The sequence below is a fragment of the Haplochromis burtoni genome, unplaced genomic scaffold (assembly GCF_018398535.1).
Source record: "Haplochromis burtoni strain Fernald_Lab_line unplaced genomic scaffold, NCSU_Asbu1 Contig_120, whole genome shotgun sequence".
NCBI lineage: Eukaryota > Metazoa > Chordata > Actinopteri > Cichliformes > Cichlidae > Haplochromis > Haplochromis burtoni.
In genome coordinates, this window is record NW_024582481.1 from 1080884 (window position 1) to 1101286 (window position 20403).

Consider the following 20403-nt stretch of genomic DNA (forward strand, 5'->3'; position numbering starts at 1 on the left):
CACTTCCGGTGTCATTAAGTGTCTCCAGCTGGTTTGACGCAGCTGAGAGAAGTCAGCCTGCTGCCAGCGCGAGCTCCAGCTGTTTCCACCGCTGTCCGCCCCGCTGTTTCCCCGCCGCTTGCCCTCATTTCTAATGCTGCAGCGACCATGACAGGCATCGCCGCTGCTTCCTTCTTTTCCAACGCTTGCAGGTTCGGGGGCTGCGGACTTCACTTCGACTCGCTGTCCGAGCTCATCGTCCACATCGAGGATAACCACATCGGTAAGAACTGATAAGTACCGAGCCCCAGCCTGCAATGGCCATGGCCCCGGTTTGCAGCTTAGCATACGTGGCTAATTAGCAACCTAGCAAGTTACTTCCTGCGTCCTGACAACCCTGTTGCTAGGTGTGGCGGCAATTGATGTTTCCCCTCTTCTTTTCTCTTTCAAAGCTGTGTCACTGTGTTATTTTACTGCTGCAACATCGAAGAAACACAAACTTGAAGTTACTATATGCGCCCGGGTCGCGCGTGCAATTAGTTAATGCAGCGCCAGGCCCGCGAGCGTAGCTGGAAACGTCGTGAGTCAACTTAGAGTCAGCAGCTTGTTTCAGTCCGCCTGACAACGTAGTTAACTGGGCTATATAAAAATATACATTGCATATCATTTCGCCAGCTGACATAGGAAAAAAATACTACGTCTGGGTATTGGCCCTTCAAAAGAGAACAATAGTATGAAAAACACACACACACACACACACACACTCGTGGAAATATATTATCTAACCAATATTGTTCAACAATCCAGATATTATCCAAACTACCAGCGTTTTTATTATCCGTCTTAGTTCAAAGCACCTTGGAGTTATCTATTATTTAATGTGTGTGGGTTTTTTTGTTTGTTTGTTTGTTTTTACAAGTTGTATTCTTTGTTTTGTAGATATACAATGCCCCAAATCTAAAATTTGGGGAAATTGGCTGGAAACTGAGAACTGTATTGCTTGGTAAATTTCCATAATTTGGCTTCATAAGACAAGTGCAAGAAAAAGTTAGAAAACCGGTGTTATTCTACAATGTCCAAATCTAAACCTATGCTATTCCACATGGGTGTTTGTCTACTGCAGGCTAGCAACACAGATGCTGCCTCCCACCCCAAAAGATTATCATTTAATGGCGCCGCCTCTAGTTCATGCTGAGAAAGACAATAATAGCCACTGCCTGTGGGTGGAGATTGGGAAGCAATTATAGATGGGGCTGTGGAAATATTTATTTTATTAGCCTGTTCATCATTTTTTTTTTTCTGATTGCTGTTTTATAGCCTCTTGGGGAGTTTATCTAAATGAGTTCGGCTGGCACATAGTTAATCTTAATATAAGTTGCTTTTGTTAATGAATTGAAATTAACTGATTACATTTTTTCTGCAGAGGGATACTTCATTAGTTATCTTAAATTAGTGCAGTGTAATGCATTTGAATTTAAGTAGGTAAAGATTGTAAACCAATTTAAATTAACCTTTATATGCAAATGAAGTGAAAAAAAATCCCTCTTTTAGAATAAAAGGGAAACAACTATAGACTGAATATGCAGCTATGGTCTAAAGTCTACATACACTCATCATGAACATGAGTTCTGAGCGATTTCTTTAATCTGTTCTTTTTCAGGGTGGAACGCTTGTGCAGTGTGCATGTCTAATAATTTTACAAAATAAGAATTGGGTGCACAAGTTTGACTTTATGTTGGATTTTCTCAAATCCACACAGGTTCAAATATATCCATACACTTGACTAATATTTGGTTAAATTTCACTTAGCAAGTTACACCTCAACCAGATGCTTTTAGTTGCCATCAACAAGCTTTTGGCATAATTCTGGTTGAATATTTGGCCACTCTTCCTGGCAGAATTTATAGAGTTCAGTTACATTGATTGGGACCCAGCTAAGCACAGTCTCCAAATATTCAGTTGGGTTGAGGTTGGGACTTTCCAGAAGTTTAATGTTAGCCTCCTTTTTCCATTTCAAAACCATGTTTTGATGTGTGTTTGGGATCACTGTCATGTTGGAAAACCCAGTTTTGTCCAAGTTTCACCCGTCTAGCTGTTGATGTGTGGTGGAGGTAAAGGTGAAAAACTTGAAGGTACTCTTCTTGCTTCATTATTCCATTGACTTTGTGCAACATACCTGGCAGCGAAACAGCCCCAAAACATGATGCTACCATCACCATGCTTGACAGTTTTCTTAGGTTTGAAAGCCTCACCCTTTACTCCTATAAACACATCATGAAAACATACCTCTTGACATTGTGGTTAAATAGCTCAACGTTTTTGTCATCTGATCATAAAACTTTTCTCTAGAATTTGGTTTGCCTGTGTGGGCAGTTATAATCTCAGTTGAGCTTGAAAGTGTCTATTTTGGACTAGGGGCTTATTTCTTGTTTGGCATCCTGTCAGTCCATGGTGATGCAAACATTGCTTCACTGTGGACAGTGACGCTGGTGTTCCAGTGATTTCCAGTTCATGGCAGACTTGAGCCTTGGTAATTTCTAGGTTGTTGCTGAGCATCCTCACCAGTGTCCTCTCATCTGTTGGTGACAGTTTGGGTCTTCTTCCAGCCCTTGGCAAAGAGATGTCACATCCGAATAACTTGTAGCTGCATGTGGTCAGAGGTGGGAAGTAACAAGTAAAGTACTTTGTTAGTGTACTTAAGTACAATTTTCAGGTATCTCTACTTTGCTTGAGTAGTTTTTTCTGAAAACATTTTACTTTTACTCCCCACAATTTTTAAACAAATATCTGCACTTTCTTCTTACATTTTCATAACAGGCTTGTTACTTTTGCTTTAACACATTTGGGGGGAGTTATTGTTTTGTCATTGCGAGCCTGCATTTATTAATCATCAGAGGATGTGACATAAAAAGAGATGACATGTGCCATAGTCAAAGGTTAAACATGGGACAGTGGTTTCTTTGTTTGTTTTTTGCCACAACATCAAATTACTGCAGGTGTCCATAAGTTGAGGTACTTCGGCATCTAGCTAGTGCTACAGAAGGGGAGCGAGCATAAAGGGAGTTACTTTTTTTTAACTGTCAGGTCATTTCTATCAGCTCAGCAAACATCAGCAAACACACAAACTGTTTTTGTGCAGTTTGTCTCACAGTGTGTTGCTAGCTAAAGGTCCAGCTGCTGTATTTCACAGGGAGAGAAAAGGAAGAGAGCTAACTTCACTCAGAGATGGAGAAAGATAAGAAAGACAGGACATGAGAGGAAGAAGAGAGGTTAGATTTAAAGGTAAGGATTGCTCAGTGGGATTTGATAAACTGGAAAAGTCCTAATGTTTTTAAATCAGATATTGGGTCTGTACATCTGACATTATGTTTTTTTTCATATTGTGAAATTTGCTGCTAAACAAACTGAGCTAGACCATCAACATCAAGTGAAGCAGAGATGAATTTGAAGTTAAGCTGATGATGCTTAGATTCATTCGCTGAATTCTACCCTTATATCAACTTTATACTGACTAATATAAAGACAGCATAAACAGTGTAGTGTCAGCTGTGAAACATCTGCTGACTTCTTGTTAAATTCAGTTGTGTAAATCCATAGTGGGCAGCAGGTCAGCTGATCACAGCATGTACACTAAGAAAATCTACTGGAGCTTTCAATAGAAATTATTGTGTTACCCTCTACAATGTAGGCAACAGAAATCAGAGATTTTTTTTTTTTACGTCTCTTCTTTTTCTTCAGGTTCAAGCTGAGCATAATTACAATAAAAAAAATTCGGTTATCTTTGCGCAAAACCAGAAATATCCTCCAAAGAATTATTTTTTTGCTTTCTTATTTTGAGTCTCTACTTTTTGACTTTTACCTGAGTAAAGAAATTGAATCAGTACTTCAACTTTTACTGGAGTATTTTTTAACAGTAGTGTTTGTACTTCTACTGAAGTACAGAATGTCTGTAACGTTGCAACTCTGTATGAAGTTGTTTGAAATTATGATGGGCAGTTGTTTAGAAATGGCTCCAAGAGACCTTCCCGACTTGTGTAACCCTACAACGCTGAGTTCCTTGGACTTTCCCATTGCTCAGATTATTGCTTAATGAGTGTGTCAAACTAATCATTTTTACATTGTTAAAGAGAAACTGCCAGTTGTCAATCACAATCACTAACGAGAAGTTATTAAGCATCAGTCTTGATGAGCGTATCCAGATTTCTGACCTCAACTGTAAATTCTGTAGCTACTGGATCCAAAAAGTGAACCAAATGCAGTAGTTCATGGCCTCCATGCCTATGGCCTCCATGCGTATACCCTAAGTCAGGGGTCCCCAATCTCAGTCCACGAGTCCCTGCAGATTTTAGATGTTTCCTTGATCCATCACAGCTGATTTAAATGGATAAATTACCTTCTCAACATGTCTTGAAGTTCTCCAGAGGCCTGGCAATGAGCTAATCATGTGATTCAGGTGTATTGACCCAGGGTGAGATCTAAAACCTGCAGGGACACCGGCCCTCGTGGACTGAGATTGGGGACCCCTGCCCTAAGTAAACATTTTCCTAATTAGTTTTTGATCTCAGTCACTAGTTTCACATCTTATCTAATACAATATGACACTCATTTTGTAAACTATGGTCCCCATTAAAATCAAAAAGGAGGACAAAGCATAGAAATTCCACCCCATGAAGAGTGCCCTGTGGTTTTTCATTTCGATCTAATCCTTGCTTGTCACGTTTTTATATTAAAATGTTATGAATACTGCATTTTTTTTGATAAGTGCTAAGGCATTTATGTCTTTTTAACAAAGGCTAGTCAAGAAAGTGAATTCCAATCCTCACGATTTGAACGTGTGATCGTCAAACTGTGGGGAACTACATCTGTTCCCTAATGTAATATTTCAGACTCTTGCTATTGAAGCTGACAGGGCTCAGCTGTCTCTGTTGTTCTTGTTTGTTGCCTGACTGGCTTTAATATCCTCCGCTCTCTGACTATGTGCTGTGCATGTGTCCAAGGTGTTAGCCTAAGAAAAAAAAGTCTTCCAAATGACTTATTGGGGAATAATGAAGCAATTAGTTGGCTCAAAGTGGAAAAACTTTGCTGCCCCCCTCCTTTGTCTGCTGGCCTGTGCTCACTCTGAGAAGTGAGAAATCTTGCGCGTTGTGCCAAGTGCCTGTGAAGCATAATTACAGAGCGAGTGCTTGATTTGGCATGTCTTCCTCCTCATCTGGTGGCCTGCTGCTTAAAGAACATTCTCCATTATAATTAGGCGCCTGGAAAACAAGAACACATTCTTGTCCACTGCTAGCCAGCCTGCTGGTTGGGTGTGTGAACAAAAGATGGCGCTCCTTTGCTGTTGGTTGCTGTCTTTTTAGATGGGTATTATAGGCCAGAAGTTAGTCAGTTCATTTTAACAACTCTACATATTTTTCACATTCTAGCCTGATCGAAGAGTCTAGCTAGGGTCATTTATCAAGAGAATATTGAAACTTATTGCTTTTTTGTTAGCTGCAATGAAAATATAGATTATCAGCCCAGATGAAGTATAAACTCAAGGTAGTGGGTTTGTTTTTTTTGGGGGTTTTTTAACCCCATTGTGAATTAAACTATATTTTGAGTTTTAAGTTAATAATGAGAGTCAGGCTGTCCTCTTGGGCCTTTGTGAGCAAAATCGGCACATGCTAATCAGGACGAGGAAAGTTTGAATTCTGACTGTAATGCGTGCTGGCTTAAGCCTGAAAGAGCTCCTGTGAACTTGATATTCTTGTGTGGTATAAAAACTGTACCCACCTATTCGCTGAAATGTTTACTTTCTCACTGAGCAACCAGGTCACTGTAGACCAAAAGAAAGTGGCAATCGTGTTATTTAAACCTTTTAGTGTGTGTGTGTGTGTATGTGTTGCTGGGTAGATGGCCTGTAGTGTCCATACACGATAACAATGAGTCTGCTTGTTGCCAGTCCTCACTGGAGGCTCGTTTGGTAGATTTTGCTCTGCACCCTCATAATCTGCGCGGAAGTAATAAATTTGGGAAACGGCAACTAGTTCCCTGATCTGTGCACCTGGTGAGCCTAATTACATTTCCCCAACCCCCGACACTGCTGCTTCTGTTCCTGTGCGGTGACTGCAACATACTTCATAAAAAGGTTTCACACAGGAGATAATGTACAGCCTATGTTGACATTACACAACATGCGTAGTCAACGTGATATTTTTGCTGGAGTCTATTATTTTAGTGATTTTATCTGTAACACCCAAGTTTGACCTAAAGTTGTTTCCTGGTTACTTGTCGCACATTGCTTTGCTATGCACAGGACTTCTTTAGCCTTCCGAAAACACAAGTTTATAAACGAAACAGCTGCAAAGTTAAATTCAGACTCAAATTTAAAAATAATTATTCCTGGCACACCGTGCTGGAATGGTTTATTTATTATCAGAGTAACAGAAAATCAATCTGAAGTCATTTTTTTAAACAAAAACTAAAAATATTAGTTATTTTTAACGATTTGTTGCTTTGCCATGTTTTACTGTAAGCTCAGTATTTTTGGGACTGTTTGTCAGAAAACATTACGAAACTCATATTTTTTATTATTTGATACACCTGGGAAATAATTAATTCATTAAGAATGTATTCTCCAGATGGATCAAAATTAGTAAATGGCCATAAGAAATAATTATTGTATGTTTTGGTATGTGTTTGTGAAAACACATCTTTGTGAAAGCACATGAGGTTCTGTCTGAATTAAACACATCGATAATGGATTATTTTAACCCTGCCATGTTTTTTCAGTAAGCCACAAAGGCAGCTTGTACACATGGAGATTGACTCTGTTTCATTTCCTCCTTCGAGGTCACATTGTAATGAATTACCTGTGCCACCACTCCTGGTAATGTTCCCTGCTGCTCAGAGCCACCATAAACATGTCACCATAATGCTCACCACTCTGCTCTACCCTGCAGTGCATTTGGCCATGAGGGTGGAGAGCTAGACACTGGTGGAAATGAGAGAGAGCTCTCTGTGTGTGTGTGTGTGTGTGTGTGTGTGTGTGTGTGTGTGTGTGTGCGTCGTGAAGGGTGTTAGGGGAGAATAGCAGGCGTCACTTCCCCTTGCCCCAGGAAGGTTTGTTGTGTGATAGTCTCTAGGTTTCCTTTCACAGAATGTCTTAGTGGTCCAGAGATACACTGAAACCACTAATTCAGTCAGGATTCACTCTCATACACAAGTGTCACATAAATTAATTAAGTGGTTTATACCAAAATGTAAATGATTGTGCATCATGTCAAGGCTAGACCTCTTAATTGAAATACTTTAAAGTCTTAAGAAATGCTTAAAAAAACTGCCAAGACAAACTCCTAGATGAAAGTTCAGTGCTCTTTTGGAAAAGAGTTTAGGTCCAATAATTTTTTTTTAAATTAATTAATTAATTTATTTATTTATTTATTTATTTATTTTTAAATAACATTACTACAAAAATTAACAGCGTTTGTCATTGTATCCAGTTTTTTTTTTCTTGCATGTTGCTAAATGAAAACTTTTCTTTGTGAACTGTGTGTTGTTTGTGGGGGGAAAAGGGAATTTGCTGAAAACCACAACTTGTGTGGGAAGTTTTGGATTGCAGAGCAGAAAGTGGTTTAAACTAATACATATTTTGAAATATTTTGATAAAATGTCAGTGGAAATCAGAAATAAAATTACATATTAAATGTTTTAAGTCTGATTTGTCTTTATTTCCCCCTTGACCATGAAGGAGCTTGTGCTTCTTTGCCTCTAGAAGTAGCGATGGTGAATAAATCCCCTTTTTTTTTGTTTCCCAGAAGGCTTCTAATAACTGGCCACCAAAGTGGACCACCTGTGTAGTCTGATTAGAGGGGTTCCCATCTCTATTTGAGGCGCCTTCGTCCTGGTGCTTGACTGCTGGTGGCCCCAAAAGAATAGCGGAGGCTGTGGGGAGCTGGCCCCTGCTGGCCTCCTCTCTGGTCCTACCTGAGGTGTGTGTGATTTACAGCGTGCAGGGACAGACCGATCCACTGCTGCATGAGCAGACCGCCATTCCTTTGCTTGAAACTCATTAGGGATTTTAGTAGGGATTTCTTGTGCACTCTCTCACAGACACATGCCATTACCCACAGCTCAGAAAAGTCCCTACAGTAGTATATGCACAGTCCTGTGCTTTTGGCATGGGAATAGTGTCGTAATGAATGTGTCTTTCCTACTCTATGTTTCCATGACTTTGGCTGGAGAGTAAAGAGAGGTGTGCTATCCTTCTCGCTGGGGATAAATCCACTGTTAATGAAACACTTGCTTACGACTGAGGCCTTGAAAGAAACCTTCTGCCTTAGGTGCTGAGATTTGACCTGCTCTATCTATCATAACACTCTGCCACAATTTACTAGATATTTGGCTGTACAAACTAACTGCACAAAGCTCTTTGCCTTCTGACGCCTATGGTGACTTTAAATTAAGACTGACTGATGCCTTGTTGATTATATTTTTTTATATTTATATTGCTTAAATGTGGTTTGGGTTTCACTGATAAAAATTTAGAGCGTTGTGTGAGGTGTCCATGTCTTTATGAGCAATTGTGTCTGCATAATTTAAATCTCTCTCATTTGGATTTTTTCTACATTTAGCTTAACCTATATTTCTCTTATACATCAAAAGTCTGATGTATTAGGTGGAACTTCTAATCAGTGTGTTTGAACAAAAGTTAGAATATGACCAGTCTGCAAACATATGGTACCAGCATCCACTACTGAAAAGTGGAGATGTGTGGTATTCAACTCCAGCCTTGCAGTTTTATAAATAGCAGGTATATTTAGAAGACAACATGGTCACCTAAAAGGGAAAGAGAGCCCCTAAACCTAACAAGTTCTTCTTTGACCCTCTAGGTCTTTCTGTCCAGGAGAATTGTATTCGAACTCGGAGAAAACACTAAACAAAGAAAGATGCAAACAGGAGTAAAATCCCAAGGCAGTGGAAGCAATAAATGAGCATGACTCAAGATTTTTATTACAGCATGAAAAAGGTGTTGCTTACTCCTTTAACCAAGAACTTTAATTGCATCTTTACCATGTGTTTCATATCAATGCCTTAGTATTTTTTTTTTATATTATATCAAATAGAAATTGGCAATTATCAGTATGATTAGCATTATTTTTTGTTACTCAATACACATAGCTTGTTAAAGCAGCACTTTAGTATTTGTACCTTACAAAACCATAATTTAAAATTCAGTGTTGGAAATGGCCTTAGGTGTAAGTGTTTAAGTGTAAGTGTACAAATAAGCACATAGGCAAAATGAGTAATAGTTTTAACCACATGGGGGTAGCAGTCTTTCACAGAGGTGGACATGGAGGTTTAGTTGGTAAGTGGTAGAAACTGTTGTTTTATGGGGCATCTTCTCTTTGCCCACATGGACAGCAGTGGGAAGAGTGTTTGAAGTCAGCCCTGCTTCACCTCAGGGTGTGGAGATTGGCTATTGTTGTACATTTAGCACCACTGAGCAAGATGAATGTCTGGAGCACAGCATGGGAAAACACAGTATGTGTCAAGTGTGGTCATGTGTAAGCAATGTGGCGTCTGCAGAGCAGCTTTTTTAAAAACTGCAATGGAAATTTAAAACAGAAGGCTCCTGAGCAGTCTTGTTCTATATTTTATATAAAACAGTGTTGTAGAACAGAACAAAATTTTAACTATTAGAGAAAAAATATTCACAGCCGCCCCACAGATGTGCCATTAAGTATAGTCACTTTCAAAACTGCTAACATTTATTTAGTCTTTGTCTTCAATTTTTTGTTTTTCTGAGTTTTCTGAGTTAACTTCAATAATGTGTTCCTCTAAACCATCGAAATGCCTTTAGACCCCTCAATTCTACTCAAAAACATATACCATTAATTAATGCTCCAGTTTTAAATATGATGAATAAATAAACCTTTACTTAAAAGCCCTTTTTTGATTCAGCTGTCTTAGCTATATAGGCCAATTTCTTACCTTCTTTTTTATTTCTAAAATTTTTGAAGAAGTAGTCAAATGATTACTTGCAAAGAAATGTTTTGTTTTTTTTCTTTTTGAAGATTTTAAGTCAGGATTTAGAGTGCGTCATAGCACAGAAATGGAAATAGTGAATGTTACAAATGATCTTCTTACTGCCTCTGACAGTGGGCTCATCTCTGTTATTGTCTGGTTATATTTGAGGTGCAGTGTTTGATCCTGTTGACCACAAAATCTTACTACAGAGATTAGAACACAAAATTGTTATTTAAAAAAACAACAATGCAGTGGTTTAAATTATATCTGACAGATTTTAATTTGTGCAGGGTAATAGGGAGTCCTCACACAGGTTAGTCATGGAGTTCCACAGGGTTCTTTGCTGGGACCAATACTTTTTACATTGTCCATGCTTTCCTTAGACAATACTATTAGAAAACACTGCATATATTTTCATTGCTATGCAGGTGATACCTAGCTTTAATTATCTATGAAGCCAGATGATACAAATTTAGTTAAACTATAGCTTTAATGACATAAAGGCCTGGATTATCTCTAATTTCCTGCTTTTAAATTCAGAAAAAGCTTAAGTTTGTGTACCTGGTCCTACAAATCTTCGAAATTTGGTGTGTAACCAGATATTTACTTTAAATGGGATTGCTTTGACCTCCAGTACTGTGAGAAATATTTAATGATTACATTAAACAAAAATGTAGGACAGCCTCCATTCATTTGTGCAATATTACTGATGCCTCATACATTTATTCATGAATGTAACACTTCTAGGCTACACTGTTGTAATTTATTATTAGGCCCCTTTACTATGTAGCCATATCCCAGTTGTGATTTGGGAGATAAACAGCCTCATTAATTTTCAGATTAGGCTTAAAACTTTGCTTTTTGATAAAGCGTATAGTTGGGTGGTGGATCAGGTGACCCTAAGCCATCCCTTGGCTATGATCCAATGGGTTCGGGCTGCTTGGGGGCTTCCAGTGATACATGTATGAGTGGTTTGTTTTTTTTCTTCACTGTTTTAACTCCGTGTATTTATACATCACTGCATTTAATTACCAGTAACTATTAAACTCTGGTTCTTTCTCCCATTCTTGTCTTGTCTCTTTTTGCTCTGGGTTTTCATGTCTAAATTTGGTTCTGTCTGAGGTTTTTCCTTCCCGCTGTTTCCAAGTGCTTACTCCTGGGGTTGTGCGATTGTTCGGGTTTCTTTCTAATATTGTAGGATCTTTACCTTACAATATAGAGCACCTTGATTGTTATTGTGATTTGGTGCTGTATAGATAAAACTAAATTGACAGTCTGGACATTGTTTTTTTTTTTTTCTAGCGTTAAGCAGATATGACATGAACTTTGTAGACGTCTTTCAAAGGACACGAGAAGCTGGGTTAGAAGCTAACATCAGTTTATGGATCTTCTCCAGCATCAGTTTTCTTGATAATCATTACATCATCTTTAAAACAATAATGATGTGCATTGCACAATACCTTGCTTTTGAGTAGTTCTACAAAATATTTTCAGAGCTGAGCCCACATCCTTTTCTTGACAACACATCCTATCGAATTCTTCCACACAAATTAATACCTGGAACTCTTGATCAAAGCGCACTGCCAAGGTGCACACTGACTAACCTTTTTCAAGACCGCAAAGACCCTTAATTTATTCATATATGTGTTAGTATGACACAGAGTAGATTACAGATGACTTACATAGCCGTTTGTCATGTTAACGTTATCTGGTGCCAAAGTTTCGAAAAGGATACTTCTCTAAATCTAAAGCCCTCCATATTTACTAGCTGCTCTATTTTTTCCTTTTCATTTTTGTTGCCAAAACGCTTCCTGATTATATTTCCACTGTGTCAACATGCACAATAAAGCTGGCTTCTAAAAACACCCCTTTAAAAATCACTAAAGTCAGCATAAGTTCCCACATAGCCGCACCTTTCCTCTGTGCCTGCCTGTCTGGGTAGAAAAAGTACTTTGCCACAAACATGGAACACAACAGTGCATCCAACACAGCCTGGCATATCACTGAAAATAATTGAGATAGTTTTGAGGTTGTTGGGGTTTTTTGTTTTGTTTTGGGTTTGTTTGGGTTTTTTTTTTTTGGTTGAGAGGCTAGTTCTAGGTGGATAATGCATACTTTTGTGTGCTTCATCCTCTCTGTGACACCAAGACTGCATTGGAGGGAGAACTGGCTATCCTTATTTAGGTCAAAAACACCATTCTGCCTTATGGTGCATTGACACAAATTCATTTTTGTTTTAAAATGTGAAATGTTTATTACTTTAGAGCTGTACCGGGTTGGTCGTATGAATCACAAAAGCTCATATGAAGCTTGATGATGCTAGCCTCGCATGTAATTGGTGATTCGTTCTTCTTGTATTCTGACGAGAGATAATGTAGTGCCCTGATGCGGTCTTCTCTCTGGAATACCTACCTATGTTTTTGTCACCATGATCATACAACAGCTGTTCTGTAAAATGATGTAATGGATTACATTTAAAACAGCTTAAAGTTGTCTTTAGTTTTTGACTGTATAGCTTAAAATGTTTTCTATTGTATTTAGTTTATGTATTGGGTATAGGTATGAATATTTGAATGTAGTTTGTTTGCTGTAATACTTCTGAAGTTATTATATGGCAACTTGCTTTATGTAATTTCATATAATAGTTATTATATAACCAGATATATTATCTATTAGTTATACATATTTTATTTTCATTCTTTTTTTTTTTTTTTGTTATATGAAACTGTTTGGAGTGTAGGGACCCTGAAAAGTAATTAAGGACCAAAATGTATAAGTAATTCAATTCAGTTCAACAGTTGTCTTAAGGTAATAAATGGATAACAAAAAATAAAATAACTTTGGCATGAAAATATGACAAACTTTAATGTAAAATTGAAGAATTGTGCCATTGTTCACTGGTATATTTTGTGGCTAAATTTCTGCCTTTATGTCTATCTTGTCTTCCCAGATACAGACCCATGTCTCCTGGAGAAGCAGGAGCAGCAGCAGCCAACATATGTTGCTCTTAGCTATATCAACAGGTAAAGAAACAAGTTTTCTTTTGAAATAACCCCACTGAAGGTTAACTTAGTAATGCAGTAACTCAGTTTTCAGTAAAGTGACTTTAATTTACTAAAATCTGACAAAATCATAAGATGAATATTATTAGTGGTTTGCCTGAAAAGATTTAACTAGAAAAGTTTGTGCTGTACTCCTTTGAGGTTCTACCAACAATCTAAAAAACGTCATCTGGTGGATTGCTTAAATGAATTGCTACAGTATTTGGCAGTTGGGTGTTTTATTGCACTGCGTTCATCCTGGTTGTCTTTGATATGCTGCTTGTGCAGTCGTTTTAAGAGCCTTATGCAGCAAACCATTGTACAAGAAGGTCTGCCTCTGTCTCCCTGCTCACACAAACACATCTTGATGTGGCTATCACCTAATTTGTTAATTCCACATTTGCTTTAACAGTGTCTATATTAACATTTTGGTTTTATGGTGCACATTTGCTGACGACTTTACTGTCAATCATAAAGCCCAAAGGGAAATGCAGCCACTGATTTTTTTTTTCTTAAGCAGTACCAAACCTACAGTACACTAGATTGTAGTCTGAATGAGATGATGCTCTTTTTTTCCATCCAAAAAGTTTGCAAACCCTTACAAGTTTTATACCTCACAACGCCAGGTTCATGACAGATGCTGCAAGGCGAGAACACGAGGCCCTGAAGAAGAAGGTGCAGCCCAAGTTGTCTCTGTCTCTTACAGGCAATCTGTCACGTAGCAATGTTTCCACACCACCCCGCCACGCCAGTGGAAACCTCACCCCTCCAGTCACCCCACCCATCACCCCTTCTTCTTCTTTCCGTAGCAGCACACCTACAGGTAACCATAATCAACACACTAGTTCATCTAATTAGGTTTCCAGGATAGGATGTGTATTTCCAGATGCTTAACATTCATGTATTTTTCTAACTGAAGCTACAGTTAAATGATTGGTTACTACAGTTTGTCATTCCTGGTGTTGATCCTTGTGCTGAGTCTTTATTATAAGGAAATCTAATAGTTTACTGTTAACACCTAATATTTATTATATGTATCTCTCTGTTTAATATCCATGTTAAAGCCAAAGTTTCTGTTTTTAGTATCATCTAAATGAATTATCCTGTAAGTAAATCAGCTAAAAAACACAGGTTGAATAACAAAAAATATTTTTCTGTGATTGACAGTTTTTGTTTTTGTTGAATTAAGTTATCCACATGCAACACTACCAAGAACAAACCTCACACAGTCTGTGGGCTTTGTCTTTTTGCTACATCCTGCTGAAAGAACTATTCTACTAAAAGAAGTCCTTTCAGGATCGGGAAGTCCCACGATCAGAGAGTTTTGCTGACTTTGATCAATTCCCTGGGAGAAATGTTCCCTGACTCGGGCTGAGTTGGTGCTGGTAATTCCAGTCTCCAGTGTGGCCTCCGCAGCAGTCTTCCTCATTGAGCTTAATTACAAGCAAGCAGCCACTTTGAGTCTGTTTAGTTTGTATTTGCCTGTTCAGGCACTATAGCTGCAGTGTTTTATTGCCTCGGCTGTCACTATATAAAAAAATCTTTCATTTTTTTGCAGCGTTTTCCCACGTACTTCTGTCTTCTTTTTGTGAAGTATGCGTTTTTCTGGAATGGCATCTTTAATGAATTAATAAAACAATAGCAGCGTGTTGACCTAAGACCTCAATGAAATGCCTAAATTCTTTCCCACAATTTGCATATTTCAGTCTTTCCAAAAACTTGCAACAAATGAAGTCAAGATTGTGGGAATGCTATCCTTGAACACATGCTGTGAAGGGTCCACGTTGGTCGGGCTGAAAGCTCAGAGGCCAGGGTTTCATCGTCATAGAAAATATGCATAAAACAAAGCTTCTTGGAAGCAGGTTTGTGTAATATAATCCTGGTGAAGATGCCCTCAGGCGTTTGCTATTTGACTTTAAATCTTTCACCCTCTAACAGGAAGTGAGTGTGACGAAGAGGATGTAGAGTTTGAGGAGTCTGACAGTGATGAGTCATGGACCACAGAAAGCGCCATCAGCTCAGAGTCCATCCTCAGTTCCATGTACATGAACGGAGGAGATGAAAAGCCTTTTGCATGCCCAGTTCCAGGATGTAAAAAGAGATATAAGGTAAGTTTCATTCGTGGTCTCTTAAATCTTATTAGGATGCCTGTTGTAAACATAATAAAACGGTGTGAAATATCTTTATCATGACCAGAGAGACCAAATGAAAACCGGACATATTTGCATTGTATTAAGTGTGAGAGATGTGATTTTATTTACTTTCAAAATAAATCCAGCCGATTCCCTGCTGTTGACAATGGAAAATTGGTTCTTAGTTGAGCATTACAACAACAGAAATGCATACATCTAGTCCACTTCAGAGATGTGGAGTTTTTATAGCATTTTCCATCCACATCTGGTGTGTGTGGTTGGAATAAATTATGTGCAGCCTGAGAAAATTGCATTGCTGACGTGAATGACAGGGTTATAGGCGATGACTTAGTCTGAGGTAGCAGGCAGCCTTAGGCATCTGTTTAGCAGTAAAACAAGATAGATTTGAAACAAGAAAACATCTTGTCCTACATTCAGATGTTGACTGGTAAATATCATAGATATACCCAAGTCTGTGAATTCCTTTAATGCTACGCTATAGACTACCCTACCCTAACCCTACACTATATATACTATATTTTAGATCAATCATAATATCCCTTGCCTTTTTCATTTTGGTATGACCATGATTTTAAAGTACCGGTCTCTAAGAATGAAGATGGGTATATAACTATATCTGTAGGTGCCTATAATTTTCAGAATTTGTGATTTTTGCGGGGCAGGAAGGACTGTGATGGAGGCCACAGTTCTGGGAAACAATCTGTTCCTCAGCCTTCAGACCTTTGGATAAAAGGAAACAAAGGTTTAGAGCCAAGCCAGCTAATTTCTGCAGCGATGTTCTGAAATCTGACCTTCTAACAATTCTGACAATTGGAACCTAATATAACTATACTTTTATGCTCATACTTTTGGACTGGCTAATCAGACGCACATACGTATAGTTTTATGTGTCAATATTCTTTTCTCCAAGCAGTGCACACCAGAATTTAAAAATCAATAGCTCTCCTCCTCCAGCTCTCCCCTTTCTGTTCTGAGCGTCTCCTATTAAATGATCATAAGCATAATCATCTGCTTTATATGCACCAGAAATGTGTCAGTGAAGAGTTTTGGCTTAACGTGATTATTTCCAAGTAAAAACACTTTGCATTGCTTTGGTTTTGTAATCTATGCAGGGGAGAACACAACCAGTTTCCTCCATAAGTCACAGACTACTATAAATAAACTAATCACCTTTTGAAAAAAAGGAATATGTATATCTGCACTAAATAACAGTCTTTCCACTAACAAGGACAACTCTATAATATTAATTTTAATATTTTAAAATACATCAACTAACCCAGAGTCAGAGTCCTTGAGAGTCAATGCAGATGTGAACTAACTCTACACATCTTCCATTCGCAGAGAGAGAATCCTGGTCCTCTGACTGGTTGAATTACAATAGCTTCAAGGTTATTTTGTTGTGTCTTTGGTTGGTGCGTGTCTAAAGTGGTGGCTCTTTCATTTCCTTGTTCCATTACAGAATGTAAACGGAATTAAGTATCATGCCAAGAACGGCCACCGAACTCAGATAAGGGTGCGCAAACCCTTTAAGTGTCGTTGTGGGAAGAGCTACAAAACATCTCAGGGTCTCCGCCACCACACAATCAACTTCCACCCACCCATCTCTACTGACATGATCCGCAAGTTGCAGCAGTAGAGCCTGAGTGAGGTACCAGCACTTGCCTTCAGGCTATGTCAGCAACCATCAACAGACCACCATCACCAGCAGCAGCTGTCTCCCCCTTTTCTTCCCCTCTCGTTGTATTTTACTACACTACACACTATTGCATGGTATAAACATATTATTGTTCTTTCATATCTTTTATTCAGAATGTTGAATCTTTATTTTGTTCACATTTTTGCATTTTGCACATTTAAACTATCATTTATTTATTTAGCATTTGACAGATGGTGAAGGCATGTGTTAGCCCAGGTCACAAGTAGCCTTACATGTACTGCTGGGCATTCTGGTTTAAAGGGAAGGAGAGAAAAGATTGGGATAATTGTTGAGAAAGGAAGCAATCATACCATGCATTTGTCACATTAAACAGTTTCTTTTTTTTAGGCTAAAATGTGACTGAGACAAATTCAGTGTTTTATATAATGTTTTATAGCATGAAATCCAGCATAAAAGCATTATTTGGCAATCTCTAATAGGCTTAATGTTACTGATCATTTGTTGGACTTATTGTAGTTACTGTTCCTTTCATATCACAAGAATTCAAAACATTTTTGATAAGTTTTACTTTAAACATGTGTGTGAGCACCAAAAGAATGTTCTCAGGTGATTTTTTTTCTTTTCTTTGCTAACATTTCAGCATCATAATCCTGCCCAAGTGTTCTGATAGTATTTAAGCTGTCATTGTTCCTCATGTTCCTGACAGCTTCCCTGAAGACGTAAGCAGTTTTCCATGCTTATTTACAGTAAGGGATTGAAGCACTTTTATAAAAGTTGCCAAATAAATTAGCATTTTTACCAACATCTTGTTTCTAGTGTATATACAGTGAGTGTAGAGTTGCACGTTCTACATTGCTCCAAGGAAAGATGTACATCAATCATTTCATTTTTTTCAGTATTGTAAGATTTCTGTAATAACAGCAGTTGCCTTGAAATGTAAACCATTCCAAAATAACTTTATTTTCAAAGCTGCTGAACACAGGCAGTCAGCCCACTCTGTTTACTATTCACTGACTGCCTGAGGCCTGAGTTATGAAGCAGGTTCACCATACCCACAATATCTACGCCATAAGTGAACCCAGATAAGGTAATCAGGCAGAGGTGGCTTTCAGCTTAGTAGCTGTGGGATGGCGTTGGTAGCATCTGACCAATCAGAAACATGGACAGGTCTTGTGGCAACAGATTGATATTAAAAAGGAAGCTTTTTATATTTTTCTAAAATTAAAGACATGATACAAACTGAAAAGCAGCACAGCTGTGAGTATGTGTAGTAACAAAAAGCACTATAGTATATAAGTGCTGTATGGATGTGTTTGAGCTTTAAGTACTTTTTTGAAAATGACTGAAAAAGCACTTTTATTGAAGCTATGAAAGAAAACTAACAAGAATGCTGACCCTGCAAGTTGGAAAACTTATCAGTATCAGCTTTATACTTAACACACAGGACAATCTAATAGTTTACCATAAATAAAAAAAGGCTTAGCCTATATGCAAAGTACAAATGGGTTCCCCTTTTAGGATTATATATTGTTTCTTTAAAAGAATAACCGGAATATAAGAAAAGTGCTTCTATGAAATTGCATTTCTTGACGTGATCAAGAAAAACCTCAAATCTTCCAAGAATGGGAATGCCATTTTCCACAGAACTGATTGGTTAGATTTCGTACCTGTTGGATTATTATCTCAAATACAGGTTAGGTGTATGTGATAAGTCAACATGGCGATGTACGTTGCTAAGAAGTGAACCTCCTTATTGAGTTGATAACCCAGGTTTAGCAGATTTTTCCTGGATAAGCCCAAATCCTGTTTCATAGTACAGGTCTCAGGTCTCACAAAACTAGCTGTCTGTCATGGATAATGGGAAAAGAGGAACTAGTGTCAGTATATTCAGCACATTTGCATTCTCATAGTCCTGCTCTTAGGCTGCGAGGGAACACATGCAGCTCTTAGTTTGTGCCATAAAAATGTGTTAGCCATTTGTAAAGACTTAATAATTAAAGTAATTGAAAACCGAGCGTGAAATTCTCAAATCTGAGCCACTAGGTTATTTTCACAGCTTGGTGTTTGTGTTAAGGAACTAAAGTCCAAATAGGAATCATGGCAAAACTGAACTGCCAGTATGGAGACAACTCTTTGATATAGTGTACAGTGAATGTATTGTCTAGTGTCAAGTGCATTAAATTATATTTTCATATATTTCTGAAGTTTAAAAAAAAAAAAAAAAGTATGGAAGTGTATATCTGAAACGGTAAAACCAGAGGTGGTGACGTACTGTATTTCTTCTTGAAGCTGCTTCATGTAAACGTTTGTTACTTTACAATAAAGGTTTCTCTGCTCTTCTGACGTTTGCATTATTAACTCTTTGGACACAATTCAGTTTTAGACAGATTTTATTAATTCGTTTTAGATACATGGAACTCACTAAACTAATGAAACATTTCTATGAATGAAATAAGTTATTACTGTAAAAGAAAAGAACAAAAGGAAGGTCAACAGAAGCTCGGCATGCAGCGATTAGCTGATGATATGAAAGTTCTTAAAGATTCAGACACAATTAAATAATTCAAACTCAAAGAAAAGGAAACCTAAAAGTCGTACATAAATTATCAAGGCTGTCACAATATTGTTGGCTTTAATTATTCTAAAATAGATGATCTGAGCATATACTGTATAATCATGTATGGATATAATCACTGAAGAGTTCTCCCTGACTGCATATAGTGCACCAAGGTTGCTGTCTGTAAAGACTGACTAAATGACTTGTACAGTGTAAGGGGGCAGATTTGGCTGCATGTTTGAAATGTAAGTTTGGTAAACACTTATCTCTTTCCCTGATTCATTACATCGTGTGGACTAACAGATCTGTCCGTTTAAAGTCCGTATATATGCGTACAACAGTCTTATCCCCCAAAAGTATCCTTAAAATCCAAATTAAATGAAACCTTCCACCTTAAAAGAAAGAAAATGGTGTGAAAACAAATTTGGTAGCCCTGCCATGTCACTGAATCATTTTCATTTTTAAATGTTAAATCAGCTCCAAGTATTTCTCTAAGGTGAAGTAAAAAAAAAAAAGAAAAAAAAGAAGCAAAATTCAGTATAGTCCTAAAGAGAGGATCTTCACACCATTACATGCAAAAAAAAAAAAAAGAAAAGTGTTGTGAGTGGTTGACAGGAAGTAAGCAGACTGGATGTGCTGATTTTCTGTTTATCTAGTCGAAGTTTAGCGGGTGGCTGTCGAAGTGAGTAAGCACGTGATTCTCAAACACTTTCTGGTCGCAGTCCAGCGGGAACTGCTCGCTGCACATAGGGCAGATTTTCCAGTGGCTCTCCACGTGCTCCTCAAACTTACTCTGGTCATAGTTGGGTGGGAAGATGACCTCACAGAGGGGACATCGTTTCATGTCCATGCTGCGCGTGGGAAGTGGATGGCAGAAGAGAAAGAGGGGAGAGAAAGCTCACGTTAATAAGCAGTCAAGCAAAGACGTGGGCAAAACAGGAGCACGGCTAATAAAGAGCATCCGTCTGATGCAACGTGGGTGGCCTGCGCTTCATCTAATGGGGGGGG

General features: G+C 38.1%; 2 protein-coding genes across 2 annotated transcripts in view; one reads left to right on the top strand and one right to left on the bottom strand.

The window, feature by feature from the left end:
* Nucleotides 1-19991, top strand: jazf1b (JAZF zinc finger 1b). The gene is made up of 5 exons (XM_005934750.3): nucleotides 1-262; nucleotides 12938-13010; nucleotides 13655-13851; nucleotides 14967-15136; nucleotides 16641-19991. Exons 1-5 carry the CDS (start codon nucleotides 148-150, stop codon nucleotides 16815-16817), a joined length of 732 nt encoding a protein of 243 aa, XP_005934812.1. The 5' UTR covers nucleotides 1-147; the 3' UTR covers nucleotides 16818-19991.
* The window catches only part of tax1bp1b (Tax1 (human T-cell leukemia virus type I) binding protein 1b), a 17421-nt gene continuing 16228 nt past the window's right edge, over nucleotides 19211-20403 (bottom strand). Inside the window, exon 18 of the mRNA XM_014337613.2 lies at nucleotides 19211-20246. Coding sequence (XP_014193099.1) covers nucleotides 20048-20246 — 199 coding nt within the window. The 3' untranslated portion in view covers nucleotides 19211-20047. The remainder of the gene's footprint in view (nucleotides 20247-20403) is intronic.

Coding starts and splice junctions, on each gene's coding strand:
- jazf1b (XM_005934750.3), top strand. CDS start 148: ATGACAGGCATCGCCGCTGCTTCCTTCTTTTCCAACGCTTGCAGGTTC. Junction 13,011..13,654: donor GCTCTTAGCTATATCAACAG/GTAAAGAAACAA, acceptor TCACAACGCCAG/GTTCATGACAGATGCTGCAA. Junction 13,852..14,966: donor CCGTAGCAGCACACCTACAG/GTAACCATAATC, acceptor ACCCTCTAACAG/GAAGTGAGTGTGACGAAGAG.